The sequence below is a fragment of the Agelaius tricolor genome, unplaced genomic scaffold (genome assembly GCF_023055355.1).
Source record: "Agelaius tricolor isolate 1412-34295 unplaced genomic scaffold, bAgeTri1.0.p SCAF_24, whole genome shotgun sequence".
NCBI lineage: Eukaryota > Metazoa > Chordata > Aves > Passeriformes > Icteridae > Agelaius > Agelaius tricolor.
This window is the reverse complement of record NW_027269284.1, coordinates 8,661,463-8,688,170: the sequence shown is the minus strand read 5'-3', so window position 1 is coordinate 8,688,170 and position 26,708 is coordinate 8,661,463. Positions and strand designations below refer to the sequence as shown.

The 26,708-nt window shown below is 41.0% G+C and overlaps 1 protein-coding gene across 8 annotated transcripts in view; it reads right to left on the bottom strand.

The window, feature by feature from the left end:
• ABLIM2 (actin binding LIM protein family member 2) overlaps window positions 1-26,708 on the bottom strand; it is a 130,889-nt gene that overhangs the window by 80,121 nt on the left and 24,060 nt on the right. For 6 of the 8 annotated variants that reach the window (XM_071447454.1, XM_071447457.1, XM_071447459.1 and 3 more), the window contains exons 2-3: window positions 13,424-13,567; window positions 1,125-1,308 (exon numbers count right to left, since the gene is read on the bottom strand). In XM_071447454.1, the coding sequence (XP_071303555.1) occupies window positions 1,125-1,308; window positions 13,424-13,567 (328 nt within the window). Of the gene's footprint in view, window positions 1-1,124; window positions 1,309-13,423; window positions 13,568-21,191; window positions 21,378-26,708 lie in introns of those variants that run through there. The other 2 variants (XM_071447461.1, XM_071447456.1) reach the window with 2 other exon arrangements.

Genomic DNA, 26,708 nt, shown 5'->3' with positions numbered 1-26,708 from the left:
TGCTCATCTCTAGAAGAGCTGTAATATTGCCAGGCTGCAGGCCAATAGCATGTACAGCCAGAAGTTTTCCTTTACTATTAAAAGAAAAAATAAAATATGAAAAGAATTTTAGGATTTTTCTTATCTTTACTCTCCACATTTGTGTTAAGTATCCAAAAGGAAAAATTGCCTATTAAACAGATTAGAACTTAGACAGAATTTAATATAATAAAGGCTTGTCCATCTCAGAGTCTCCCTCTATCACAGCTATTATTATTATTATTATTTGAGCCATTGTTTTATTTAACTGAGATTCTGTCAGGAGCCACAGCTGCTCTGGGATTTGATGTCCTGCTCCTGCCCCAGCACAGGAGGATTCCTGAGCCCCATGGCAGGGCAGGCTGGGCTGGCAGACAGCCACAGTGGCATGGCCATGCTGGTTTGGGACTGCACAGTCACCTGCACACAGAGCCCCTGAGCTGCACCAGCCCTCCCGGGGCTCTGAAACCCTGCCAGAGTGGGGGCTGCTGTTCTTGCACTCCTCAAAGCTCAGGTTTAGCCAGAGAAACTGTGGCAGCATTTCCACTTACTCCAAACTGCTAAAACTGTGGGTTTTCTGAAGGCTAAGTGCACTTCAAGCTTCTTCATGAAGTCCTCAATAGATGTGTTTGTGCTATTCCTACACAAGAGGATTAAGATGCAGGTCAAAATGACATCAGTCCCTTGTATTGCTGAGTTTGGGACCCATGTGGGAAATGATCCCACTAATCTACACTTGGCTTTGGTAGTGGCCTGCTGAGGATTCAGCCACTGGCACTGGAATTCTTTGTAACTTCAGGCCAAAAAATGACAAAGCAGCAGATACCAGAGAAATTAAGCAACACTTGGTGCAAAACATCTTACAATGAAGACAGTGGAAGTTTCTAAAGTACTTTGAAAACATCACAGATAAGACAACATAAAAAAGAAAAACACATTTGGAAAAAAGGGAGGCACTCAAAATTACAGATTTTTTTTTTTCTTTTTAATTCTGCAATTTTTTAAGGAGTGAGTAACAGAAAACCTTGTCTCTAGGCTATAGGTTAGAATGCCTGGCATTCAGGGCATTCTGGCATCAGAAACACAACTTCATGTAGAACACCTACCTGCAGACAGCACACACAAAACAGTCTGGGTGATAGGTTTTGCCCAGTGCTGAGACCACTTCTCCCTCAATGAATTCATCACAACTGAAGCAGCGTGTGCCATAGAGTCTCTGGTAGTCCAAAGTACAGATGTAGTCTCCCTGTCTCACAAAAAATCCTCCTTGAGCCAGGTCACATCCACAAGCTGCAGAAAGAGAAAGGGCAGACTCAGAAGGCAAGAAACAAATGTTCTAAAATTAGGTTGATTTTTCACCTGTGATCTGAATGGTTCATAATGGAGCACTTCAGTGTATGGGCTTATGATCACAGAGCAGATGTGCATCTGAAAGGCACTACTCTTACAGTAAATTACATCTGTCATGTATTTTGGGCACTAATAGCCTGGACTTATTTAATGTAAAACCTCAGTGCAACAGCTGTGAGCACAAAGTTAAAGTCTGTAGAAGTTGAGTTCAGGGTCACCATATACAACATCTAACATATTTAACAGGTTAAAAGAAATGCATAAAGGATATAAATCTTTAAAATCTAAAGCACCAGTGTTACAAAGAAACATCTCTGACAGATTACAGGTGTTTGATATTCCTCCTGGACATAAAAGGGTTAACTAGTGCTGTCTCTAAACACAGGGGCTGATGCTCATGGCAACTGCTGCAAGTTTCCACAAGTTAAATCAGTTTAAAGCAGCTCTCATGTTTACCTGATGAGCATCACTCACCACATATGAACTGGAGGCATCTCCAGGTTCATCTGCTCCTGGCAAAAGTAAGGTTTTAGTCCTAAATGTCAATTTCTATTTTTTAAATTAAAGCTGTAGGAAAGGGTTAAAGTTGATTAACCAAAGGCTTGTGAGACTGTTCAGGAGTTTTCTTCATTGCACCATGGATGGAGCTAGGCTGGAATTTTGAGAACATGTAAGATGGGAAAGGAGAGATACAATGGTCTGGTGAAGTCATACAGAAAGAGCAGACATGTAGAACATAACCATCATCCACATTGGCCAGGATCTTTGAAAACAGACCTGACTTGATTTAACAGAGAACTGGACTTCAAAGTGGTGATTGTGCTGCTGTGATGAGTACTCCTTTAGTACAAGTCACAGCACCACACTTGTTACTACACACTTCTGCTCCTGGGGATGTTCATGTGGGAATGTGTTCCCATCAGCAAATGGTGTTTACAGTCAAACCATGCTGAACTACAGCAGTGCCACTACTCACATACAGCCCACAGAACAGGAGTGGGAATATTGCTTATAAATTTGGGTTGCATGTACTAAACATTGCAGAGTTGCTCAGTGCCTTGGTCCCAAAATAGGAGAAGTATCCACGCTTGTAAAATTCCAGATTGAGATTTACACTTGGGTACCTGAGAGCCCACAGGCACTTTGGTTTCTAAATGTAAAGCCTGGCAACTCACACCCAAAGCTGTTTGAAGTGTCAGAATCAGTCATCTTGCACCTAAACTACAAGAAAAATAGTCCAACAGAGGTGCCCAAGGCACAAAGCAACACACACAGCACAGAAACCCCAAGAAAGCAGAGGATCCAGGTCATTCATTCAAAATAACATCCAATCACCCTCCCTTTTTTATAGTCTTTGTTAACTGTAGCACAGGAGGCCTGGGCTCAAGGCTCTCCTTGAACCTTCTGAGGGCTCATCCCTGTGTGGGATTTCAGTGCTCATCATTCTCCCTGGAGATGGCCCTGACTGCTAGGAGTCAGGAAACAACAATCACGCTAGAACTGTATTAGTGCATGGTCAAGAACTGAAGAACTGCGGGCTCTAATCTTTCCTATAATTCAAAACAATTCCAATAATTCCAATTATTATTATTGCATGTGTCATGGACAACACAGATTAGATGGCTTATATTTGAATACATTGTTCATGTTCTCTACTTCACAGGCTTTACACATTTGCTTTAGCATTTCTCTTTCTCACCTGTGCTCTCATTTTTATGAAGGACAGGCTTTTTGAACAGACTTTCCAAAAATCTGGCACAACTTGCTGGATATCATGAGTTTCTTTCAGCCTATGTATTTCAGCTACCTACTGATGTCACAGAAGAAGAGCTCAACTATGGATTCAGGATGATGCTGAGCAGCATGCTGAGCTGATACTGATGCCCCAGAGCAGCTCCAAATTGCATCATACAGTGTTTGAACTTGTAAAATGGATCATAAGAGAAAAAAGTTAAAAGGACACAACTGCATTTCTGAAAAGAGGAAGGAGGGGCTATATCCCTAAACACATTTCTTTATGCTGGTAGTGGCACACCTGACTGCAGTGCACCTGGACAAAGGCACCAAGAGACACTTGGAGCTACAGAACAGGCACTGGTTAACACATTCTGCTGTGCACCATCACAGAGGGACTTGCAGCTGGGCTTCCATCACCAGAGGAAGATGACTCAATAGCGTAGCCACAAATTATTTGCCACTGCTCTGTTGTGCACTTTTGTCCCTGTTCACCTGCTAAAATGAGAGATAAGCACAACCAAATCTGTATTTATAGTCTGAATGGAAGCCAGGCAGGCTCTCACTGCAGCTAAGAGAGGCCTGGTGCAAGGCTTGGGGCACATGGGGTCAGCAACAGTTGTGCCACTGGCATTTGGTGGCACTCGGTCTCACCCTGAGGGTATTGGCCTCTCTCTGTCCTGTCACTAAAGCAGTCTGCACCAATGCACTTAATCCTGGCTTCTCAGGAAACCCTGCAGTGAAACTGCTCTCCTAAAGAGAGACAGAAAAACAAGTTATTGGGACTTTAAATAAAAGTGAGCTCAGCATCCTCTCACCAGGCCCCTTCCTGCACCACCATCACTTCAGCCTCCCCCTATCCAAAGAGTGGCTGAATGAGCATCACCACCAGCTCTGCTCCATTGGCCATACCTTGAGTAACAAACCCTTGCCTGCTCCTTCACTCTCTGAACCATCTGATCCAGTTTAACTTGACACTCAGCTGACCAGGGAAAAACATATGGATTCCAGTTAAATACTGGCTTGGATATTAAAAATAATCATGCTTTAAAGCTGAGAAGAGCAGCTCTGAAAAGAGACCCATTGGCCTTCCCTCAGGTGAGATGCTGTGCCCCTAGCTGGCTACTTGTGTGGACACAGACACTGCCCATCTGAGATGATGCTGCAGAGACAAGAAACTGGGAAGAGAAAGCTGGAAGAAGTCTAGAGAGAATATCTGAAGGCAGCTACCAGATCTTACTCTCCTAGGACAGGAAATTAGCATTATGTCACATCCACTCCCACCTAGCATTTGTCTTGCAAAAGGAGTATCTGGAGGAAGGGTTATTTTTAACCTAGAAACAGTTTTCAACAGCTTCTGGAGTTCGTCTTGGTGAGAAGAGAAAAGCACTGAAAACAGTAATTATATTAATGAAGAGACTAACACAGAGTAACTCATCTTCTTGTCTCAGTATTACCTTGCATACAAGGCAAAGAAAACTCTCTTTTCCTCAGCAGTTATAAGCTTTAGGAGGAATTCTAAAGTATTGAAGAAGTGTTTGTGTCATATTCTTATGACATTTAGAACCAAGCCAGTACCCAGATGTGCTATGGGACTTGAGAGGGACAATATCCACACCATTTTTAGGGAGGGTATCTCAGCTTCTCTTACAGCTGGATAATTCCACTTTTCAAGACCATGTGCAGCTGCCTGGCACCAAAATACTTCACATATAGATGTGAGGGGTTCCTCTACTGGTTTAGAAACCGACTACTTTTTTCCCTAGCACGGTGTCTGCAACAGCATCTGAAGCACTGGAATTTATGCAGTGTGTAATGGCTTTAAACTAAAATAAGCACAATTTAAACAGGATGTATGGAAGAATTTAAGTGATGCTGGTGAGACACTGGAACAGGCTGCCCAGAGAGATGGTAGATGGTCCATCTCTGGAAACATTGAAAGTCAGATTGGACAGAGCCCTGAGCAAGATGATTTGGTTGAAGACATTGCTGCTCATTCCAGGGGAGTTTGGACCAGATGACCTTTAAATGTCCCTTCCATCATGCTATGATTTTACAAAAATAAATAGCAGTAAATCAATTAATCAATGCATTTTAAGCACATTGCTATTCCCCTACTGTATGCCATCAGTACTCCATTTGCAGTGTACAAGTATAAAATTCATCTGTTTTCTGTGCTGGCAAATGAGCCTACTGAAATTAGATTAATTTTTTGGCTGCATGGTGGGCCTAAAAACCAGCTGTGTCCTGAGCTGCTTGGGGGATGCTGCACTCTGTGCTGCTGCACATTGCAGCAAGCTGCAGCAGGCACTGCAGGTCTGGTCAGCCCAGCAGTGCTGTTCTGCTGCCAGCGTGCCAGACAATCAAATCGTTTGCTTACATGCAACTGCACATATCAAGTCTGTATTTTTCCCTCCCATCTTCTGCCTGATGTAAGTTAAATAAAATTTTTCTCCCTCAGCACTGTGGTTTTATGTCCACTTTGGTATTTTCCTCCATCCATGTGATGGATGCTGCTGGCTGACCGCGATCCCAAGAATGACACGTAGTACACTGCTGATATTATTCTCTTTTGGCAGCTAAATTGTATGTATTCATACACCACCAATGAAGTCTGGGATCCCATTCTCCAAAAGCCCAGGATCACATGAGGAATATTTCTCCTGGCCCCTATGCCTATGAGAAGGAATCAGAACCACCTGGCAAACTTCCACCATTACAGCTTTGACTGAAGTTCAAACTGAACTGCAATTAATCTGAGGCAATCTAAGCTCATTTCCAGCAGATGGCTGTGACTCTGATACTCCTTCTTGCAGGGTCTGGTGTGGTAAGTCCAGATAAGCTTTTCACAAAACTTTTGGGCAAGTCTTTCCCAGCTCCAAGTTTGCTGGCCATACAAATACTGGCATGGGAATATAATTTCTTAGACAGAAGGAACCTTGCAATGGGGTATATAAACCATACAATTCAATCTCTCTTCTGTGCACAAATGATCATATCAACTGTCTTTCCAAACACATCTGTGAAATCAAGAACACTCAAGCCTGTCAGTCATTGGCAGGGTATTAGCAATAATATCCAAAATACCATCTATAATCTCAAGGACTTGAATGATACCTCATCCTGTTCCTATCCAGGGCTAACAAAAGCAGCATGCAGCCCCAGAAAAGTCCTGCACAGACCTGCTGGTCTCTTCTCCAGCTTCCAACCAGGAAATGCAGGAAAGACAGGTCTGATGGAAGAAAACCAGCAACTTCCAGGAGCAGAAAAGATACAGAGAACTGTGGGGATACATCTTACACTCCACCATGCAGATGCAGCACTGATGAAGCTATAGAGGATAGAGAGTACAGCACCTACACAAGCTCCCTGGCTACACTGGCCATCATGCTCACAAATTTATTTGTGGAGTAAACACTTCAGTGCAGGAAAACCCTTTGAGATTCAGAATACTCTTATGAGATTGACAAAACATTAGAGTGTACCAATTAAAATGAAGGAGAGTTTTGGAAGTTTCCTGTGCACTATGTACCTTGAATCCTATAATAAATGGGAACTACACATTGAGTAATTTTTCATTAGAAAGTATATTTCCATTTTCCTTCTGGAGAGCATAGTTTCCCAATAGCTTAGAGACAGTGCTGCTGCCCTGTAAAAGCTCTCCCATAGTCTTAGAGGTGAACAAGGTCCTCACAGCATTAGGTATGTGGCTGTTTCCAACTACCAAAATAATCCCCAGGAAAACTGGAAAAAATGTCTCGTTTATACTAATTTCTTATTTTAAGAACTCAATCTGGTTACTTAAAATTTACAAGTATGCTAAAGAAATTTAAGAAACAGAGTAATGTGTTTTAACCCATGTTAAACCTAATAACATCTTAAATGTCTATCATAAAATACTGCTGTCATTAGCCAGACTATTTAAAACAGGTTTTTAAAAACAATAAAATACAGTAAAAGCCACAACCCAAAAGAAACCCAACATGCAAAGCAACAACACCAAATATTTTCAGATTTTTTTTTAACAGTGCTTTGGGTGCCAGTTCCAGGCTTGCAAATGAAGTCCCTGCTCTATTCACAGATATGGCAGATGGCCTCGTGTTAATGAGTTGCAGCAAGTGGGAGGTGGAATAATACCACAGTGGCAGTGATGAATTTTAGGCAACAACTCTCTCTGAGTCTCAATACAGGCATCACATCACCTTAGTGCACTGAAATGCCCAGTAGCTACTCCACAGTGCTGCTGTACCCCTGCTGTGTCCTCAAGGGAAAGAGCATCACAGTCTGCAAGTCCCCTGCAGAAAGGCATCCTTGCACTCAGGTTTGTTTTTTTTTTTCCCACAGGAAAACCTTACCCCAAAAGAGAACTTGAGTAATTAAAAAGACTTATGGGCTTTTTTTAAATAATAATAATAATTCTGTGACATTATCTAATGTGGGTTGAAACCATGTATAATGTTCAAAATTTCTTTATATGAATAGAATCTTTACTGCCTACAAAGCTTACACAGACTTGAAAATCCTATCCTCTAATGTGCACTTACCTTTCTACTATAACTATAATGGACTAGAAGGATGCAAATAAGGAGTAAATAAATTGGAAAACAGAAGCAACAGAGGTTTGGCCTCCTTTGGTGGGTAGTTAGCTACCTTCTATTGAATGTTATTAAGATATTCCTTTACCAATACTTGTAACCATGATTCCTCCCATTTCACCACACTTTACTAATATTATGTATTTATTAAATTTGTGAAAGATACTCTTAAAAAAAGATTTATCGGACTCTGGTTGAAATATATCTGTCATGTTGCTAGAGTGCTGGTGTGATGGGTGTATGGCCAGGATGTGAGGGGCTGCAGAAAGGTCTTCATGAATGCAAAGAAAGGTTGCAACGAGAACATGATTATAAAAAAAGGAAAATTACCCATTACTTTGTGATAGTGCAAATTAATTAACTGACCAAAATTTGCTTGAGCTGTAATTATTTTTAGAAAAACAGATTAAAAATTTTAAAGTTCAGGTTTCAAAACTACAACATAGAACCATTTGCTGATACATTAAATTACTTTTGCACCAGCAAAAGTGATCATTATTATCATCATCATAATTTCAGTGAAATAAAGGATTACAAGCTAACATGACATTGGTAAGGCAGCCCTAAACCTACCACACTCTGCAACCTTGGTGAGCATTACACTGTGAACAGTTTTTCCTGTGATATTGAGTTAATATGACCAGGGATTGCAAACTCCTGAAGGACTCAGGAAGTGCTGGCCACGTTGCTGAGAGTACCTGATGAATAAGAGTCCCTACACTAATCCCCAGTGCCCATGACAGCAGAAATACCAGAAATTGCTACTCCCTGGCAAAATCCGGGACTGGGCAATCTCACAAATGAGCTTCCCGTAGGTGACTCCCATTTTGAAATGTGAAACCCTGCAGCTATGCTCAAATGCAATTCCCTCAGATTACTCAGTGTAGCTTAGAACTTATTTATATCCTAGCAGATGCATTTGATCTAACAAAGAAATAGCTCCTATTGCCAAGTTACTCCATGTTTTTAATATTTTCACTGAATATTTTGTCTTAGCTCTTCCCATTAAGGGGACTTCCCAATAAATGATATAACTCTGGGTTCTGTTGCATGTTCTACTGAGAAAATGGTATAGAAGTGATATATGCAGACCTGGGCTGTTTCACAATTCCCAGGACACTGCAGGGTCACAGAAACACTAATCCCCAGCACCACGTACCCCATTCTAAGGTGAAGATGTGATAAATTCTAGCAGATTAATTAAAAAAAAAAAAAGACCATGAAAAATAATGGGAAGTATTGTTGCAATTATTAATGAAAATTAATAATTGCAACTGCTAGCTGTGCCAGCAGGGAAGACTTCATGTGCTGCACCCATAACAAGCCAGCAATGAGGACAATTTTGATTAGGGGTAAAACAAGACACATACAAGATAGAATGAAGCAGGTATAGCACATAGGTCATGTTTTCACCTCTCTGGCTCACACTGGAAGTTTATTTCCTTTCATGGAGACAAACCAGGAAAGGACACAGATGTGAGTTATAGTTCTTCTCACATATGTACAAAGAACACTCTTTATAGCAAGATGGTATGGGTTCTCCTGTTGAAATTGGTCACTGCAACTCTGGAAATATTAGGATATTGTCAAAACACAGAAAATTAAATACTAATGAAACAGGGTAATTTCTATCATTATCAATGATCTAAGAGGCAATCCAAGATAATATAATTACAGCACCTACATCTTCCTATCTACAATTCTATGTTAACCTGTCTCTCTGCTGGGTCTACTAAATCACAGTTGTAAGCAAGCCCCAAGTTAATATTTGTCTAATACCATCTGCTCCATTAAATGCAGTTCTGACCTGACAGACACCCTCAGAATAGTTTATATTCAACGATTTTTTTTTTTAAATTTGACAGTCTAAGTCATAAATACTTTATTACAGTGCTTTTTATTACAGTCCTTGACAATTTTATTATAGTGGTAACAAATAAAAAAAGAATTAGCAAACATGGGAACCAAAGCCCTTGAAGTCTGATGAAATTTTGCCTTACTATATCAAAGATACCAGCTTCATTATAACAGTACTTCTATCAAACCTGATATCAATGGGATATACTTTAAACCAAAAATTAAGTAAAAATTTGAAGTAAGGTTAGATGGCATGTTCCCTGCAGAATTTTATTAGCAGATTAGACATGCAGCTGAACAGGTAATAACACAAATGAATAGATATGAGTACAAACCTTATTTATAATGCCTATTTACCTCCCTAGGTCCTATTGTACTTTGATACTGAGCAAGACTAGTAGATGCTCCCAGTACTGCTGTTAAATTTTTTAATCTGGATGTGTCTCTTAGTCTTGAACAATAAAGGAGTTGTCCGCCTTCGAAAAACTTTGAATTGTTTAGAATCATTATCTGGGGAATGCAAGAAGAACTGCATGGGAATTAGTGACTTTATCCTAACCTTTCTTGGTTATGTAATTTCATTTGAATACAAAAGGCATCTATGTAGTTGCTGTTACCATTCTGAAATTCACAAGGTTGCCCAGAAAAGTTGGGGCTGCCCCAACCCTGGAAGTGTCCAAGGCTGGATGGGGCTTTGAGCATCCTGGTCTAGTTGAAGGTGTCCTTCCTCATGGCAGGGGAGTTGGAATGAGGTGATCTTTAAGGTTCTTTCCAACCCAAACCATTCTATGAATAATCAGACAGAAGTATGGCAATACACAAAACTGCCTTTCTACCCTAAAAAAAGCGTAGAAATACAGAATTCAATGTATCTGACCCTCTGAAACCTCATAATTTATCCAAAAGTATCAAAGAATTAGTTTCAAATTTCACACATATTCAAAAAGGTGTAACTTCTTCCAGTGTTACGTCATCTGTCACTGATGAGGTCATTCAAACAGACCTCAGATACCTCCATTTGTCATTCTTATCAGTTAGCATTTTCCACCACTGTACAGCCCTAAATTCTGTGAGAGGAACCAAAACTCCCTGCAGCCTTATAACTACTACATGTTTTCTGATGCAGGCTACAAGGTGGTTTCACACAGAGGCAGTCAACCCAGCAGGCAGGCATCCTGGCAGGGCAATGCAGCAGCCCACACATGGGATTATCTGTCCTGGACAGCCCTGCATGCTGGACACACAGCCTGGCTCCACGTGCTATCTTTGGTGCATGAGTGAGACAGGACAAACTGCATGGCTGAGCAGCATTGAAATAAATGCACCACAGGCAGGAATCAACAATAGGATAAATACATTCCCAGAACCATCACCCTGCCCGTGCACAGCAGAGGTCATGGCACAAAACTCTCCTCCAAGGCTGAAAGCAGATACATTGATCAGAACTGAATACCATTTTTTTTTGCTAAATCCTAACACATGAACTGTATTCCTTCAACCACTAATTTAAAAATTTAAGCCACATTTGCCTAACCTGCTTTTTCTCCTTTTATGCAGCCAGGGAAATGTATTGTGACTGTGGTCACAAGGGTTTTCAGGATGAAGAAGAGACGAGAATGTTGACTCCATGATCAGAAGGCTTGATTTATTATTTTATGATATATGTTACATTAAGACTATACTAAAAAGCAATAGAAAGGAAAAGGTTTCTTCAGCAGCTAGCTAAGAATAGAAAAGAATGAATAACAAAGATCTGTGTCTCAGACAGAGCAAGAGCCAGCTCAGCCATGAGTGGTCAAGAAATCCAAACACCCACAGGAGACCAATCATGGGTTTACCTGTTGCATTCCACAGCAGCAGATAACCATTGTTTACTTTGGTTACTGAAACTGCAGCTTCTCACAAGGAAAAATCCTAAGAACGGATTTTTCATGAAAGATGTCTGCGACATTGTATATTCAGTGTGCTGTTTGTTCCAAAGCTCTTCACACCTAACAATATGGCAAATCCATATTACAAAGCAACTTATGCTTCTTAAGTAACAAATAAAGCCCAGAAACAAAATAAAAACAGATACCAGAAGAATGCCAGAAAAATTGATGGAAACCATTGAAAGGTAAAAGAAAGATAAAAGAAATTAAGGCAAATAAATAATGAAAGAAAATCCTCAAAGCAATCATGTGGGCAAACTTAGCAAAATGATTAGTAAGGAGGAGGGCAAGAGCCTTGACACCTAGCAGCAGTTTCACCACACCTCTGACACTCTCCTGTGCCAGCTGAGAGACTGACAGGTGGCTGACAGATGCTACCCTGCTACCTCACTGACACTGAGATTTTTTCCTCATTTTATCCAAGATCTGCCAGAAGCAGAACAAACTCCTTCTTATCTCTTACAGACAGATAGGGGCAATGCAATTCTACAATGCATTCATCATCTTCCTCTGCATGGGGGTGGGAAAGACCCCTCTGCACTGCCTAAATTTGGGATCAATGAATCAGTTCAGTGACCATATGCTGCATTTGCTGGTGACCTGGCATCATCTAAATGGAGATGGACTATAAAACCAAAAAATTGGATGTACAACTCTGTCTTACTCCTTCTGCAGAATTTGTTTTTTCTCATAGCAAATCTATTAAAAATACAGGAGGCTTGGACTTCATAAAGATGATAATATGGACTAAATACCAGAATGTTACTGGTTCATGTAGGAAACAAGACTCTTGAATAACAGATCAGCTGCTCTTTTACTGAGCTAGGTCTGAAAAACTGATTTAACAGTGAAATTTGCCATAAGAACAGCTGGCTTTAAAAGAACGTAAAAGATGAATGTATGGGCTGTGGTCTGCTTTAAATACTAATCTCTTCTGAATAGATGACCAAAATATTTTTGTTGTTTAGGGAAGTGCAGCATGCTTATTTTGCTTGTGGTGCAATTTTGCAAAGAACACAATTATTGAGCTGAACATTTAGTCCTGTCTGTCTAAATCATTAAAGATTGCCTCAGTTTTTAATAGTATGTATTCAATCCCATTGGATTTTAAAAAATATCAGTATAGCTAACAGATAGTGACAGTTTTCTTTCTAGTATTTCCTCTAAAGAGGAGTAGGAATAGTTACAGTAACACATCAGGAAGCAGAGACATGCTCATGTCTCTAGACTGGGCTACAAGGTTTAATAAATGTCATTTATTAAAAGCACTGGTTAATAATAGAGTAAGCAGGTTGTTCAGTCAACATCAGTTAATATTTATGTACCTGTACATTTAAAACAAATTAGATCTTTGCAGCTTCCAGACAAGTTTTTAAACAAGCAAGTATCTACAGAAGGGGTGCTGTATCAGATAATTCCCTTTTCCTGTGACCATCCTTCTGCTATTCATGAGACAATATTAGATCACCAGGCACCAATCTGGAGCAAACCAAGTCATTCCCCCCAAAAAATGGAAAAGCACAGAGGGTAACACTGGAATTTAAAGATCACAGTCCAGCACAAGAGAACCTGGACAGATGTGGCCATGGTGCACCCTACAGCACACATTAGAGAGCTGGGGGACAGAAAACCTCTGAGTTTCTTCACAAATGTTCATCCTCTCCTAGCCCTGCACTGTTCTCCCAAAGTGCTCTTCTTCCTGACATCCCAAATCTATAGTAAACTCCAATATGGATATAAACATCTTTATATCCATTGAAAACATTCTCCAGTTTTGTGACTTTGGTTATTTATTATCTTACAGTAAGGAGTCAGGGATTTCACAGTAAATCCTTTCAGGCATGGATTGGATTGTAAAATACGCTTGTGAAGTTTGCAGGATCATTAAGTCACAACCATTGCTAATGCACTACTTATAGAAGCAGCAGACACACTTACCTTTGCAAACAAAGCATTTAATATGGAAATATTTGCTCTGAACTCTCAAAACTTCTCCTTTGCATGGTTTTCCACAGGTATTGCAGAGAATTGCAGTACTGGATGGCTTCTCCAGCTGGCTATGTACAGCCTGTGGTTGGGAAACTGCAGGGGAAAACAAAAAGTAGAGCATTTTAAAGGCCATAGATGCATCCTCAGTAAGATCTACAAGCAATGACAATTAACAACACCTAGGACAAATCAGTTCAAGCAGACTAAAATTTGAACTTCTGGGATTGGCCAGCACAGGAGAAAAGATCTGCCAAAAGGAGTTGAGGCAATCCAACCCTGTTATTTCATATCTTTGAAAGTTTTTGACTGAACACACTTCAAACATAAATCAGAATTCCTTTTAGAAGAAAGTCTGTGATGATGATCAAGTCTTGAGAACCTCTGCCTGAATTTCAAAAACTGCTTTGTCATATTTTCTCTTCAAGGAATCAAAGAATATAGATAAAAGCTATAGTTTTTATTCAAAATATCTTTAATGGGAGTTGGTAACTCTTACACTGTGAGCTACTGATATTTAAAGTTCATAGTAAATGCCTTTTTTTACTGATTTTAAAGCAGAAATAAAGCTCTGTAGATGTTTTGAATACTTCTGAAATATTGACATCCCTGTAAATAGCACACATATCTGACCATTAACCCAAGTTTTTTGTCATTTTGTAAGAAAACCACAATTTCAAGAGGTTAGGTTAATCTAGGTTAGTGAAAATTAAGTGAATTAAAAATTTGCTGCCATCTTGTGATGTAAATTAGAAATTGCATTTATTGTGCTGTTGATAAAATGAGATAAGTAGGCATCTCAATGTGTTATGTGGAACAGGTGAGATATGACCTTATTCTTGCAGTGCTGCTGCAGCACTTGCATCAATATTTTATCAGAGTACTTAGGAGTCAAGAGAGGAAACATCAAGGCAGTTAATTATAAAGGAGCTGTACTGTAACTCAACACATCTGGCTTTTTCCCTGTGTGAAGAACTAATAACAGGAAAGCACATAAAGCATTTCAAGTAAATGACATATTTAATGACATTTTCTTCTGCAATGTGGCATGCTTACTCAAAGGCTGGGTTGCTTATTTCAAAGTGATTTTGTTTAAATTTTAGCTACAAAATAAACTCACCAACCAACCAGTCAAGATGGAGCAACCTCTCATATGCCAATAGGCTTAAGCAAAAAAGGCCTTTCCACATCCACTGAGTTGAAGGAGTCAGTATTTCAGTAAGATGCTTAGCTTCCCTCCCACACACTCTTCCAGAGGACTTGCTGTAAGTTTTACCCAAAACATCACTTTCTACTCCTGCAACTAAAGTGGTTTGGGTTAGTTCTTTTGGTTTTTTTGTTTTTTTTTTTTTTTTACCCAGCAGATAGATGGGCTTGAGCTTCTCATGACATTATTCACCACCCACCAGCATTCTGCCTTGTCTGCTAAAATTACACGTTCTGTGATGGTCCAAAAGTCCTGCTCAAGGCATTGTGAACTTTGGAGCAATTACTGAAGGCCTGGTTATAATTAAGGACATCTCCAATAAAAACACCATAAGCACAACAGGCAACGGGAAGCTTACAGAAAGGCAGATGCTCAAACTTACACAGAGCAAGTACAGATCCTTCAGGCTACTATGAGGGTCTGATTTATTCCTCAAATAAAACCAGAGGAAACTCTGAACTTTGCAATACTTTACTTTTGACACAAGAATCTCTCTGTACTGTAACCTGCCCAAAACAAACGACCCACCCTGAAAAAGAATCAACCCTGTAAGAAACCAAAACAAAATATTTTCATGAGTTAGTTACTAGAGTAGCAGCTAAAAGTGCAACTGTAAATAAAGGTTTGCTCTCTCCAAAGTATCAAATTTGTAGCATATAATTCATGAAAGACTTGACTTAAAAAGAGCTGACCATAGCCAGAACATTTGGGCCTAAGGAGTCGCATTTGAAATAAAAAATTCTGATTGGAACAATTAAACAATTGACTTTTCCTCACACTCCACTATTCCCCTGTTCCAGCCTTTGGGAGCAGCATCTCTCCAGAGGCATCTGAGCCTGGCCAGCACAGAAAGCTGCCAGCTCATGCTGTGCTGAGTCCCACAGGGCAGAGAAACCCAGCCCAGAGCAGAGCCAGGAGGAACCAGAGCCCTGCCAGGGCCAGCCCACCCCCAAACACCCATCCTGCCTCCAGTGCCAACAGCCTCCCACTTCCAGAGAAAACACTGCTTTTCCATTTGCCTTCTTGCCCCTGGGACTCCAATGCTGCACTTTCTGCAAAGCAGCACAACACTGAAAACTGTTGCAAAGTTGGGTTATTTTGGTTTCTGGCACTGGCTGCAAGCTGAAAATGTGTCAAAAACCAGAAAAATTTGTTTCCCATGATGTATTTGGTGCTCAGTGTCCAGAGCTACAGGACAGGACTTCACATATTTCCTTCCCTTTGCATCTCTAAATTAAGGTTTGGAATTAAAAACTCAGTAACTCAGCTATAAAAGAAATTCAAAAAGGAAAATATTTAGGTTTAGGTTTTTAAAAAATTCTTCTTTGAAATTTCTTCTGGAATTTTTCCATTAATTTTGAAGTAAAACAAAGCATATTTAAAATATACACTGCAGAGAAAGAAATCATTCTTTTTCTTTTCTCCCAGTTCAGAACTGAGCTACTAAGTATTTCCCACAAAACCCCAGTGGGAATACAGTGCCTCTGAGATCATTACAAACAGGTCCTTCTGAAGACAGTTTGAAACACTTACTCTTCCATCTAGCACAACAAAATCATATTAATTAATCAAATATTAGTTTGCATTTTAAGACATTGACACATAATATGGTTTAGGTTGAAATTTCAACTGCTGACAATTCTGAGAAACTAATTCAGTTCAGGAACTTCATTTTTTAACTTACATTTCAAACCATATTTAAGGAGATAAGTTTTACATGGCAATTTTTCAGTATTCTACCTTTATGCCTTAATGTATCAAAATCAGTCCTCAAAGCAGCAGAAGAAAAAATCAACATATTTAATAAGTGAAATAATGAATTACTGATGGAATGCAATAATCTGAGACTATTCATCAGATCATAACTGACTAAAAAGTTCATTAAAAATTAAATGCTTCCATTTTACCCCAATTTGTAGAAATTTCCTTCTTAACTTTATGCTACTTTTTCTAAACCAAAATAAAACTGAATACCTGATTCCTCTAAATTTGCCTTTCTCCCAGACTACATTCTGCTCCAGCAGAGGTATCCTCATTAATCCTTAAACCCTAAAAGGATCTGACTGCACTCACTTTTTGACAAGGACAAAAACTGGCAAGGAATGAACAATTTCCACAGTTTCCACAGGACTTCTTTGTGCAAGACTTGTCTGCTGGGGACATTACTGCCAATATTCTTGCCAGCTATCCAGGGCTCACACATCTCTGATGTCAAGACTCAGACTGTCTCCACAGTAGATAATTCTGCTTAGCTCTGGACCAAGTGGGGCACATGAACCAGCAACAGTTTGCTGAAGAATTGTCAAATGAGATAAACTCCTCAGACTCACTTCTATACTGCTTATTCTAGATGGGCACTTGCTGCATGTACCACAGGGAAGGAGGGACAGTGGCATTGCTTATTATTAAAGCTGCATTACACATCTTATGGCTGCTGGAAAGTGATGTTTTCAGTGTGCTTATAACTTCTGCATACTCACAGAATATCCTGAGTTGGGAGGCACTGACAGGGATCATCAAGTGCAACTCCTGGCCCTACACAGGACCATCCCTAAAAATCCCAATATTTCCCTGAGAGCTTTGCCAAACTTTACCCATTCACATAAACATTACTTGCATTTGATGATCTCAAACTCATTTCTTCAGGGAAAATTTCAGGCAAAATGTTTAAGCTTTTTATAAAAGTGAAAAAAGGTTAATATACAATATATTGGTTTTCAACATGAAAAAGAAAGCAGAGCAGCTTGCTTTTGGAAGTATTTGGATCAAAGGCTGCAGCATGACCTCAGTGAACACTGTGACAGGTACACTGGATCCAAAATCCACAGCTTGTGGTAAAAGCCCATCCCTTTGACTAAGCCCAGCTCCTTTGTCATTGCTAGACCAAGCAGGATTTAACAGCTCTGGGGACTGGGTTAAGGTGCCAGAGATAAGGGAAAGATTGGGGTGAGACAGGAACATTTGGAAGCAGAGCAAGACAAACTGATGGTGGTGGCAGAAGGGAGAGGGTTCACAAGTCCCTGGTCAGGCTCTGCTCAGGAGCCTGGGATAGAACATGCCACCTCCTCTCTGCTGTGAGCAAACTGCTGAGGGAAATCAAACTCTTGGCAAAAGAGCCACTCTAGGATGGTCTGTGCAGAAGATGACAAACCCTTTTGCTATCAGGCTCTCCAAGAGCTAAATGAGAAACCTTCATGACAGATTACAGATCTCATGAAGAAACATGTCCAGAAACTGCAGAATTCAACACAGTCCTAATGCTTTTACCAGTTTGTTGTGTTTTGTTTCAACTCTGCACAGGAACCTACAGGAGCCATTTCTGAGCTTGGAAATCAAGTACTGAAAATTAACAAGTGTCATGCTTAAGAATGCACATTTAATCTGGAATCAAACCTCAACTATAAAGTTTAATAATAAAGACTTTCATTTTCTTTGTTTACTATACAGACATAGTTAAGGCCACATAACTCATTTGTGTCACATTATTTAACTCTGTTCTAAAAAAAACAGTTTAATAGATTTACTGCTCTTGGTGATTAAAGAAGCCCAAAATTATAGAGGGCCAAATGACACAATTTGATATTATAATCTCAGAATCCTTGAATGATTTGGGTTGGAGGGGACTTTAAAGGTCACCTAGTTCCAACCCTCCTGCATTGGCAGGGACACCTTCCTCAACACTACATTGCTCAAAGCCCCATCCAACCTGTCCTTCTGGGATGCTGACATTTTAAACAGTACTGTGATCTAAAGAGAGATGTAATTTGAGTGGAAAGACAAAAGTCATGAGAAAAGAAATTTTATTCCTAATATTTGCAACAACCCCAATTACTCTCAATGGAGGGAAAGTGGTAATTCCTTGGTAATTCCTCACCAAGGTTCCTGGAAGGATAGTGCAGAACCAGAACCTAAAGGCAACAATGCAAGGAAAAACACAGGGCCTGGGGGGTGGGGGAGCACCTTCCCTGTCCTTTCTGTGGATTGTTCTGGTGCTTCAATTATTGTGTTCTGGGGGCTGGGATAAAAAAGTGCAAGCCTTTCATTTCAGGCTCATACAAATAAAGTATTGGCCTGCAACAGCAACCCTCCATCAGCAGAAAAGATACAATTTTCTTTAGTAACTATCAGCACTACAGGCTCCTCTATAAATCCACCACTTTTTGCTTCATGAGATGAAAACATATTTTTGAGTGGAAAAAATATTAGACATGAAAATTTCAAACTGTAATTATAAGCTGTTTAGTTCATAATAACGTTCACTTTTTTCAACAAAGGCAAAGGCCACATTCCCACTCTGAACCAAAACCACACAGCACTGGTAAGGGATGTTATTCTGCAAGAAGGAATTACCAGCAAATTATCTTTGCTTTGACACTGAAAATTTATCTCTATAACTACAGGTGGCTACTGAAAATCAAAATAAACAAATATGGGACCCAAATTCCATTTACTCACTACGGATTTGAGAAACAGGACAAAATTATTGATTGCTGTTATGCTTTATCAAGTGACTTGGGGAGGGTGAGGTTCACAGCAGCCCAGAGAGGAATTAAATTTGCAATCTTCCTGGAGCAGGATTAAAGAAGATGCACACAAGTACTGCAGGAATTAGAGATTGGAGTTTAAGTTGTTGTTTTAACAAACCCTTCTTGTGTCAACTGAGTCAAAACACTCAGGGCTGAATTTAAAAACATTCAGATGTTTTTAAAGATCTGATAGGTTTTTCTTAAAGGAAAGATGCATTTAAGTGCCTCTAAATATCCCAGTGAAGCATTATTCCCACTGCAGAGCTGGCCTCTGCTCTCTCCCTGTCTTGGGTCTGTGTTTAAAATCCAGTGACAAGGGGCTGTGCTGATGTGAGGATAACACAGAAATACAGAATACAGTAATACATGCAGTGATCAGAGAGCTACATGCATGTCAGCTGTATGTTCCATTTAGAGAAGGGGGTTGTTTTTGGTTTGGTTTTTTTTTTTCCCCTAAGAACCAGTGATTCATAATGGAGCCTTCTGGGGGCCTGAGACCCCATTGGTCCTTTCCACAGAAAATATGAGAAAAAGAGCAATTGTGTAATGAGAGCTCCACAAGCTCTTCCCATCCATCCTGCCAGCCCCACTCAGCCAGAGCAATTCCCTGGCCCCAGCCCTGCCTAAGGAGTAGAGATGTTAGAGGGACTGGAACAGAACATTAAGTAACTGCTGTACCCTGTTTCTCAATTAGCACCTTGTGTCAAGTGACTTTACAAATGTGTTCCCCTGCTTTATGGTGCCTTCTCAATAAAATGCCCTGTTCTTCTGTATGTCTCACAGGAAACCAGAAGATCAGGAGGATAAAGGGAAAGAAGTTTTGCTGTCAATGTCCGTATTACATGGCCCCTCGAGCCCTCCAGCTGGCCACGCAGAGGGCTGAGGTGTCCCCAGGCCAGCACAAACCTCACTCCCTTTCCCAGGAGTGCTCCTCTGCACCAAGAGGGTCTGGGCATCCCCCCAGAAGTGCTCACTGCTCTTTCCAAGACCTCTCTGGGGGCTCCTACAGCAAAGCATTGCTAATTCTTTAGTTCCTGTATTATAAGAAAAAGTATTCACCAAGTTTGACAAATCTCTACTTCAATGTGTCTCAATGTAATTCTTTCACATTGTCCAAAAATACAAAGTAAAATGCTTCAAGAACTGTGTTCCTTTTTGAAATGTATACCTGTTTCTACTACATAAAAGCAACCCCTCCTACAGTGCCTTTCCAAGGCATGCCTTTGCCAGCACTTCCTACTCATCACCATCAAAACAGAAACCCACAGCTGATACAGGGCAGGCACACAGCACAGCTGAGCTGACCTCTGCTTTTACCACCAATTACAGAGTTTTTGGGAACAGAGGCAAAAGAGAGGTGTTTCCAACAGGATGTGAATAAACCATGCACAAGAGGTGCAACACAGCTCAAGTATTCACACAAGAGTTTAAAATCTCACCATATGCTCTGTGCTAGATTCACATCACATAAACAAAGCATAAGCTAACCTCCTGCCCTCATTATTATAATAAAATATTTACTGAATTCAAACACAGTTCATAGAAATCTCTGCTGAGTTTGAATAATTGCTACTGCAGTATTGTAAAGGCTGGTTTTGTACAGGTTTAGGCAGATTGCTATGAGATAGGATACAGAATACTCCAAGATATCTGCACATAGAAATAGGGGCTTTTTTCGCATTATAGTCTAATATAAACGCTGAAGTCAATTTCAATTAAAAAAAAACAAGGAAAGTGTTCAAATTGAGCTGTCAGCTAACTACCAGAATCAGTATAATTTCCAAATCATCATTCATATAATTAAAAGAACACAAAGCACACCTTACAATAAACCTTTAACCATCTTTCCCCACTCTGCTGCGTTCCCGCACAAAAGCCGAGTTGTTATTCTCACGACAGCATCAGTGATTTAGTTACCACAGCCCCAGATGAAAAACGACTCATTTCAGGTCTAGGCTGACCAGAACGCGGAGTCACCACACCGTACCTGTATCTTCGGGCATTCCTGCGTTAATTCCCTCCCAGAGGGGCAATTCCCGCAGGAGCCGCTGCCGCGGGGAGCGGGATCCGCAGCGAGCGCTGCCACCACCGCTGCTGTCACCGCCGCTGTCACCGGCACCGGCTCGGGTGGCGCCGGCCGCACCCCCGCACAGGAGGGAGCGGGGCCAGGCTCGCCGTCACCGCCGGGCAAAAATAGCGACCTCCAGAAGCCGAAATATTGTCACGTCCATGGGGGGTGGCACCGCTGTCCCGCGGGGACCGGGTGCGGGACGTGCCAGCAAGGGGTGAGTTTGCACCAGGTGGCAGCACGGCCGCTTCAGGGCGGCGCTGGGCAGCTGAGGAGGAAGGCTAAAAGAACTAAAACCTGCAAACTCCTTGTTGTAAATTATAAACGCGGGCTGAGGTAGCAGAGAAACCCCTTTTGACACCCCCCAAACACAGCGGTGCCTTCCCCCGGTGCAGGAGGGCACAGCACTGATGGAGGAGGAGATGATGAAAGCAGAGATGCTCCCACTGTGCAATAATACCTGGCAGCCAAAAATCTCCTGCTTGCTCAGATGGAGATGGAATGTGTGGCACTGGAATAACAGTGATGTGTTGAGCTATTTAAAGCACTGCATGGGAACAGAATGAGCACTTCTATAAGTACTGTGACTTCAGGAATCTATATGGTGAGGACACCACTGCCCTGGGCCATGCCAGACATGGTCTATAACTTTAAATAGCCCTCAGCTGACATGGCCTGAGACCCAGAGCATAGATCTGAAGATCCCAGGTTTCTATACACTCAACCAAAACTATGAACAACTCAATTAAAAAAAAAATCTCCTATATGCATTATCTTGCAGCAACTACCTTTTGACATGAAACTCTTAAGTCAGCTTTTTATTTTGTTCAATTTTCCTGTGCTGCCTGCGTGAAGCCAAATCCATCCTCACACTCTTTTGGATCACCATCAGCCACCCTGGCTGAGCTCTCCAGATATTTGCAGGATTTGGCCTACTTAGTTTTTCCCAGCGGCTACTTCAGCTTGGCAGAAACACAAAAGGCACTTTGCTAAATGGCAACACTCTGAAGGCACGTAAATTAATAGGCAGGAAAAGTGAAAGGGCTTTCACTCTAACACAGCCTTTCCCTCTGCTTGCCAGGCTCCCAAGGCTAAATGCTTGGTAACTTGCATTTTAACATTGTATGATCACAATGCAGTCACACAGTGCACTGATTTGTATTTACAGTTTGAGGTGTGATCCCTGAGCCTCCCCTGCAGTCTCACCACTTGGCTACAGCAAAGGAGGAGCTCAGAGGGTTTTCGTGGTGTTTCTGAGAAACTCCATCACCACTCATGGGTTTCACAGGCACAAAACAGGAGGCCATTGCCCTTCATTAGCATGATGGGCTGACTCATGATGGGCATGACAAGGGACAGCAGTGGCAGCAGCACAGGCAGAGATCAGAGACCTTCTGCTGCAAGTAATCCAGAAAACCTTGTAGCTTTGTTGCCATTATATCACAAGAGTTCTATTGTCACTATATTGCAAAGGCTCCATGTTGCTAGAGTTTCCTACCGCCTTGATGTTTCTCGTAGGCAGCTCCTCCAAGCACTGACTCTTGCTTCTTCTCACAGCAGCCAACTGACTCCAGTTCCCCTCAACGAACCAATCCACTCTTTTATAACACTCTTCATCTTACTGGCTACAGCTGTGGCCTGTTAAAGTCAGGCCTGCTCCTAATCTTTAATAATTAACCCAGCTGCAACTCTTTAGGGGGTAAGATTACTTTCTATACTACCTTTATTTACTTATATTCTATCTCCCTACATAGCTTGAATCTGATTTGTCACACCAACACAGACCAAACACCTGTAACTCCACTGTTTTAACAGTAATAACAGCACACTGCCCTTGCTACAGAAAAGGACAGGACACTTGGCTCCTCTTAAAATCTCAAGTGAAGTCCTGGTAGCCACAGCAGTGCTCTCACCCATCGTGTTTCAGGTTTGCTTTTTCCAAGGTTGCATTACCCAGGTCAATGCTGTCACCAACATCTTTGCAAACAGCAAACAGACAGCAATGCATTTAGGCCACTCTGAAATGGATGAGCTGGCTGAAAAATCTTTATAACCTATGGTACCATGAATTATAAAGGACATTTTAAAAATGTTTCAGACCTGTTCCTAATTAACTCACACTTTTTTCCTGGACTCCCTGCCCTCTTCCCAAGTGTAAGCTAAAGTGAATGTCAGTAGTAACTGGACTGGTTATAGTTTAGCTTTAGGTAGTGCCTGCAAGGAACAAGGAGTTAGACCTGATGATCTTCATGGGTCCCTTTTGGTTTGAGGTATTCCAATAGGATTCTAGGAATATGACTCTAGGAAGGTGACAGGACATAGTCTAACCTCGTTCCTGCTGTTCACTGCACTTCACTAGGCCAATTTTGAGCTTTTTTCACAGTCTTTCTCTGAAAATGTTTTGAAACAATTACTTTATTAAATGTAGAAGAATGTAGAGTTTGTTCTTCACTATAAAATATGGAAGAATTTTCTAACTAAGATTTTTTTTTTTTAAATCAGAGCTACAACACCACCTGTGACTCAGGGACATTGCAATACACAACAGGTATACTGTTGTATATTGAAACATCACGAAAACCTGATAGCTTGCAGCAACTCTTAAGTTGCTTGGGATTGGCATATTGGTTTAAATTTTAGGTTGCCCTGTGTGGAGTAAGGAGCTGAACTCAACAATCCCCATGGGTCCCTTCCAACACAGGAGCCTTTATGATTTTATAAAACTAAGTCCCTAGACTTTTAAGTAGCTCAACAAGTTTCTACCCAATCATTTAATGGCAAATGGGGACTCTATAGAGTCCAGTCTCAATACAGATTAAGATATTAACTTTCCATAAAGAATCTCTAATTAATGAATTTTACTTTGAAAATGCTGGAAAATACAAGAAATCATCATATTTCACAGATTTCTCAGTATACTTTAAGATTTATTTTCTTCTAAGTTGCTAAAACTGGTTACAGTGCTGCTTCATGTTATTTTTGCTTTTGGTAGTTTTGACCCAGTTTGGTGATAATTTGGATTTTCTACTGGGGATAATATGATCACAAAGGGAGGCACTTTTCTCTGTAGTGACCTGTGACAGGACCCCAGGGAATGGCCTGAGGTTGTGTCAGAGGAGGTTTAGGTTGGATTTCAGAAGAGATTCTTCACCTCTTCCACCAGAGGGTGTTGGGCACTGGAACAGCTCCCCAGGGAAGGAGTCACAACACCAGCCTGACAGAGCTCAAGAAGCATTTGAACAACACTTCTGGGGCACATGGTGTGACTCCTGCACATCAGTGCAGGGCTAAGACTTGGAACTTTGAGGATCCTTGTGTGTTCTTTCCAACTCAGGATACTCTATTATTTGAAAAACACAATAAAACTAAATATATCTCTATATATAATGATACAGATTTCAGTCATATTTTATCACTAGGACAAAAATAAAATTAAGTAATAGATGTTTTCCGTTTCCCCAGTCATTCATGATAGAAACAAAAAAGGACAAACCCATGGCAGAAGCGAAAATGAGCAGGAAAAGGGTAAATGGTGAGTAATTGGTGCCTCTACAACTAAACTCATGCCTTCCAACTTTCTGCCCAGCCTCTCTTGCATTAATCCCATTTCTGCTGGGAATGGACTTGCAAACCCACCCTACCCTGCCCCCAGTGACCTGTTGCATGCCACCAAAACCTGTCCTGCTCAGAACCAGCCTGAGTTTACACATCTGGCTCTCAAACACCTCCATCCTCAAGTCCATGCATGAGATATCATTGTCATTAACTGCACAGCAATGAGCCACATGCAGTCACCTTTAATTGAAACACGTGCAGGCAGGGCAGAGACAGTGGGCTCCTGTACAAGACACTGAAGTCAAGAACCTGCTCTAGCAGGGAGCTTGGACTAGAGGAACTCCAGAGGCCCCTTTCAACCTCAACCAGCCTGTGATTCTGTGAATCCTGCATATTTATGAAGCAGGAAAAATCAGACTGAGGACCCACTCTGAGCTCTGACAGAGAGCAGGCAGCCGTGTTTGCTCCAGAGGTAACTGGGTCACGAGTCCTGCTCTGCTCCTTGCTGTCTCTTGGGAATAAAGAGCTTCTTCAGCCCTGAAATCCATGAAGACAGCCCTTGACTGCTGGCCAGCAAGTTGGATGAACAAAAGCAGAACTTCTCCCACTGGCAGCTCCTTTTTCCAGGGGGGACCTCTCTATGGCAGACCTAGATCCAGACCATGCTGGCATTAGCCCCCTGTGCTCCCCCAGCCAGAATGAAAGCACCATCTAATATTCTTCAGAAAACTGTGCACCCAAATCAGTGAGCAGAAACCAAACATAAACCCTACAAAGCCTTTAGCAGAGATTTTATAATGGAAAACGGGGTGTATCAAACCTAAAAACAGGGTGCAAAAAAATGTTTAGAGAACAGAAAAAACCGAAAATTGCCTCATAATGAAGTGAGAGGACATCCAGAATGCAGAAGTGACCCACCCAGGTGAAAGGACAAAGGGATAGGGTCTGGCTAGCAGCAGAGAGGCAATGAGAGCCACAGCAATGGTTCTGCAGGTCACACCCTCAGGAATGAACCTGTCAGCCCAGGACTCTGCTGACCCTATGAAACTCACAGGGACTGCCAGCAAAATGGAGCAGACCTCAGATAAGGAAAGATCTGCTCAAGTAGAGGTCGTAGGCTACAATTTAGCTCAGAGAAAACCTGTCATGTAATAAGGATAAGGCAAGTAATTAACAAAAGGTTAATCAAAGGTTTCTAAAAGGCACTACAAGGGACTTTTCACAGAAAGGACTTAAGAAAGCAGGAGGGAAATTGTACACCCAGTGGTGAGCTAGGATAATGGGATGTATTGTATTAAGGGAAGGCATCCTGGCTGCAACAGAAAAGGTAATGTAACAAGAACCACCCAGGAAAAAACTCACATTTTATGGGAGGGAAATCAGAGAAGCAGAACAAGGCAATAAAAGCCAGTTGATGTGGCCAAAAATTGCACATGGTAGGCATGAGAATTAGAAAAACTCATTTATATCTTTGAATACAGGAGGATTTAAACTACAATGTGATTTTGGCATTTAGGAGATCATGAGTGGTGCAAGAAAGATGGCACTGCAAAGATGCCAAGATAATTTTTGGGTATTTCTTTTGGGACTAAATGAATGCATGGAGAAGGTTTTAAAGGAAAGATTCTTCTGTGTGGGATGATGCTACATGCACACAAAGAAAGAAAGAGATTACTAAATTTTAATTTATCATTGGTTTATATACAAAATTATCGTTTAAATTGTCTGGATTTTTAATCAATGGAAATTTCAAGTGCTTAAATAGAGAGTAAACAGAATTATTACCTAAAGAATTAGACAGACTTAAAGGACCTTCATTGCACTGCTCTCTTCTGAAAAGTTACATAGACATAGCCATAGTTCTTCAATCACCAGCTACCT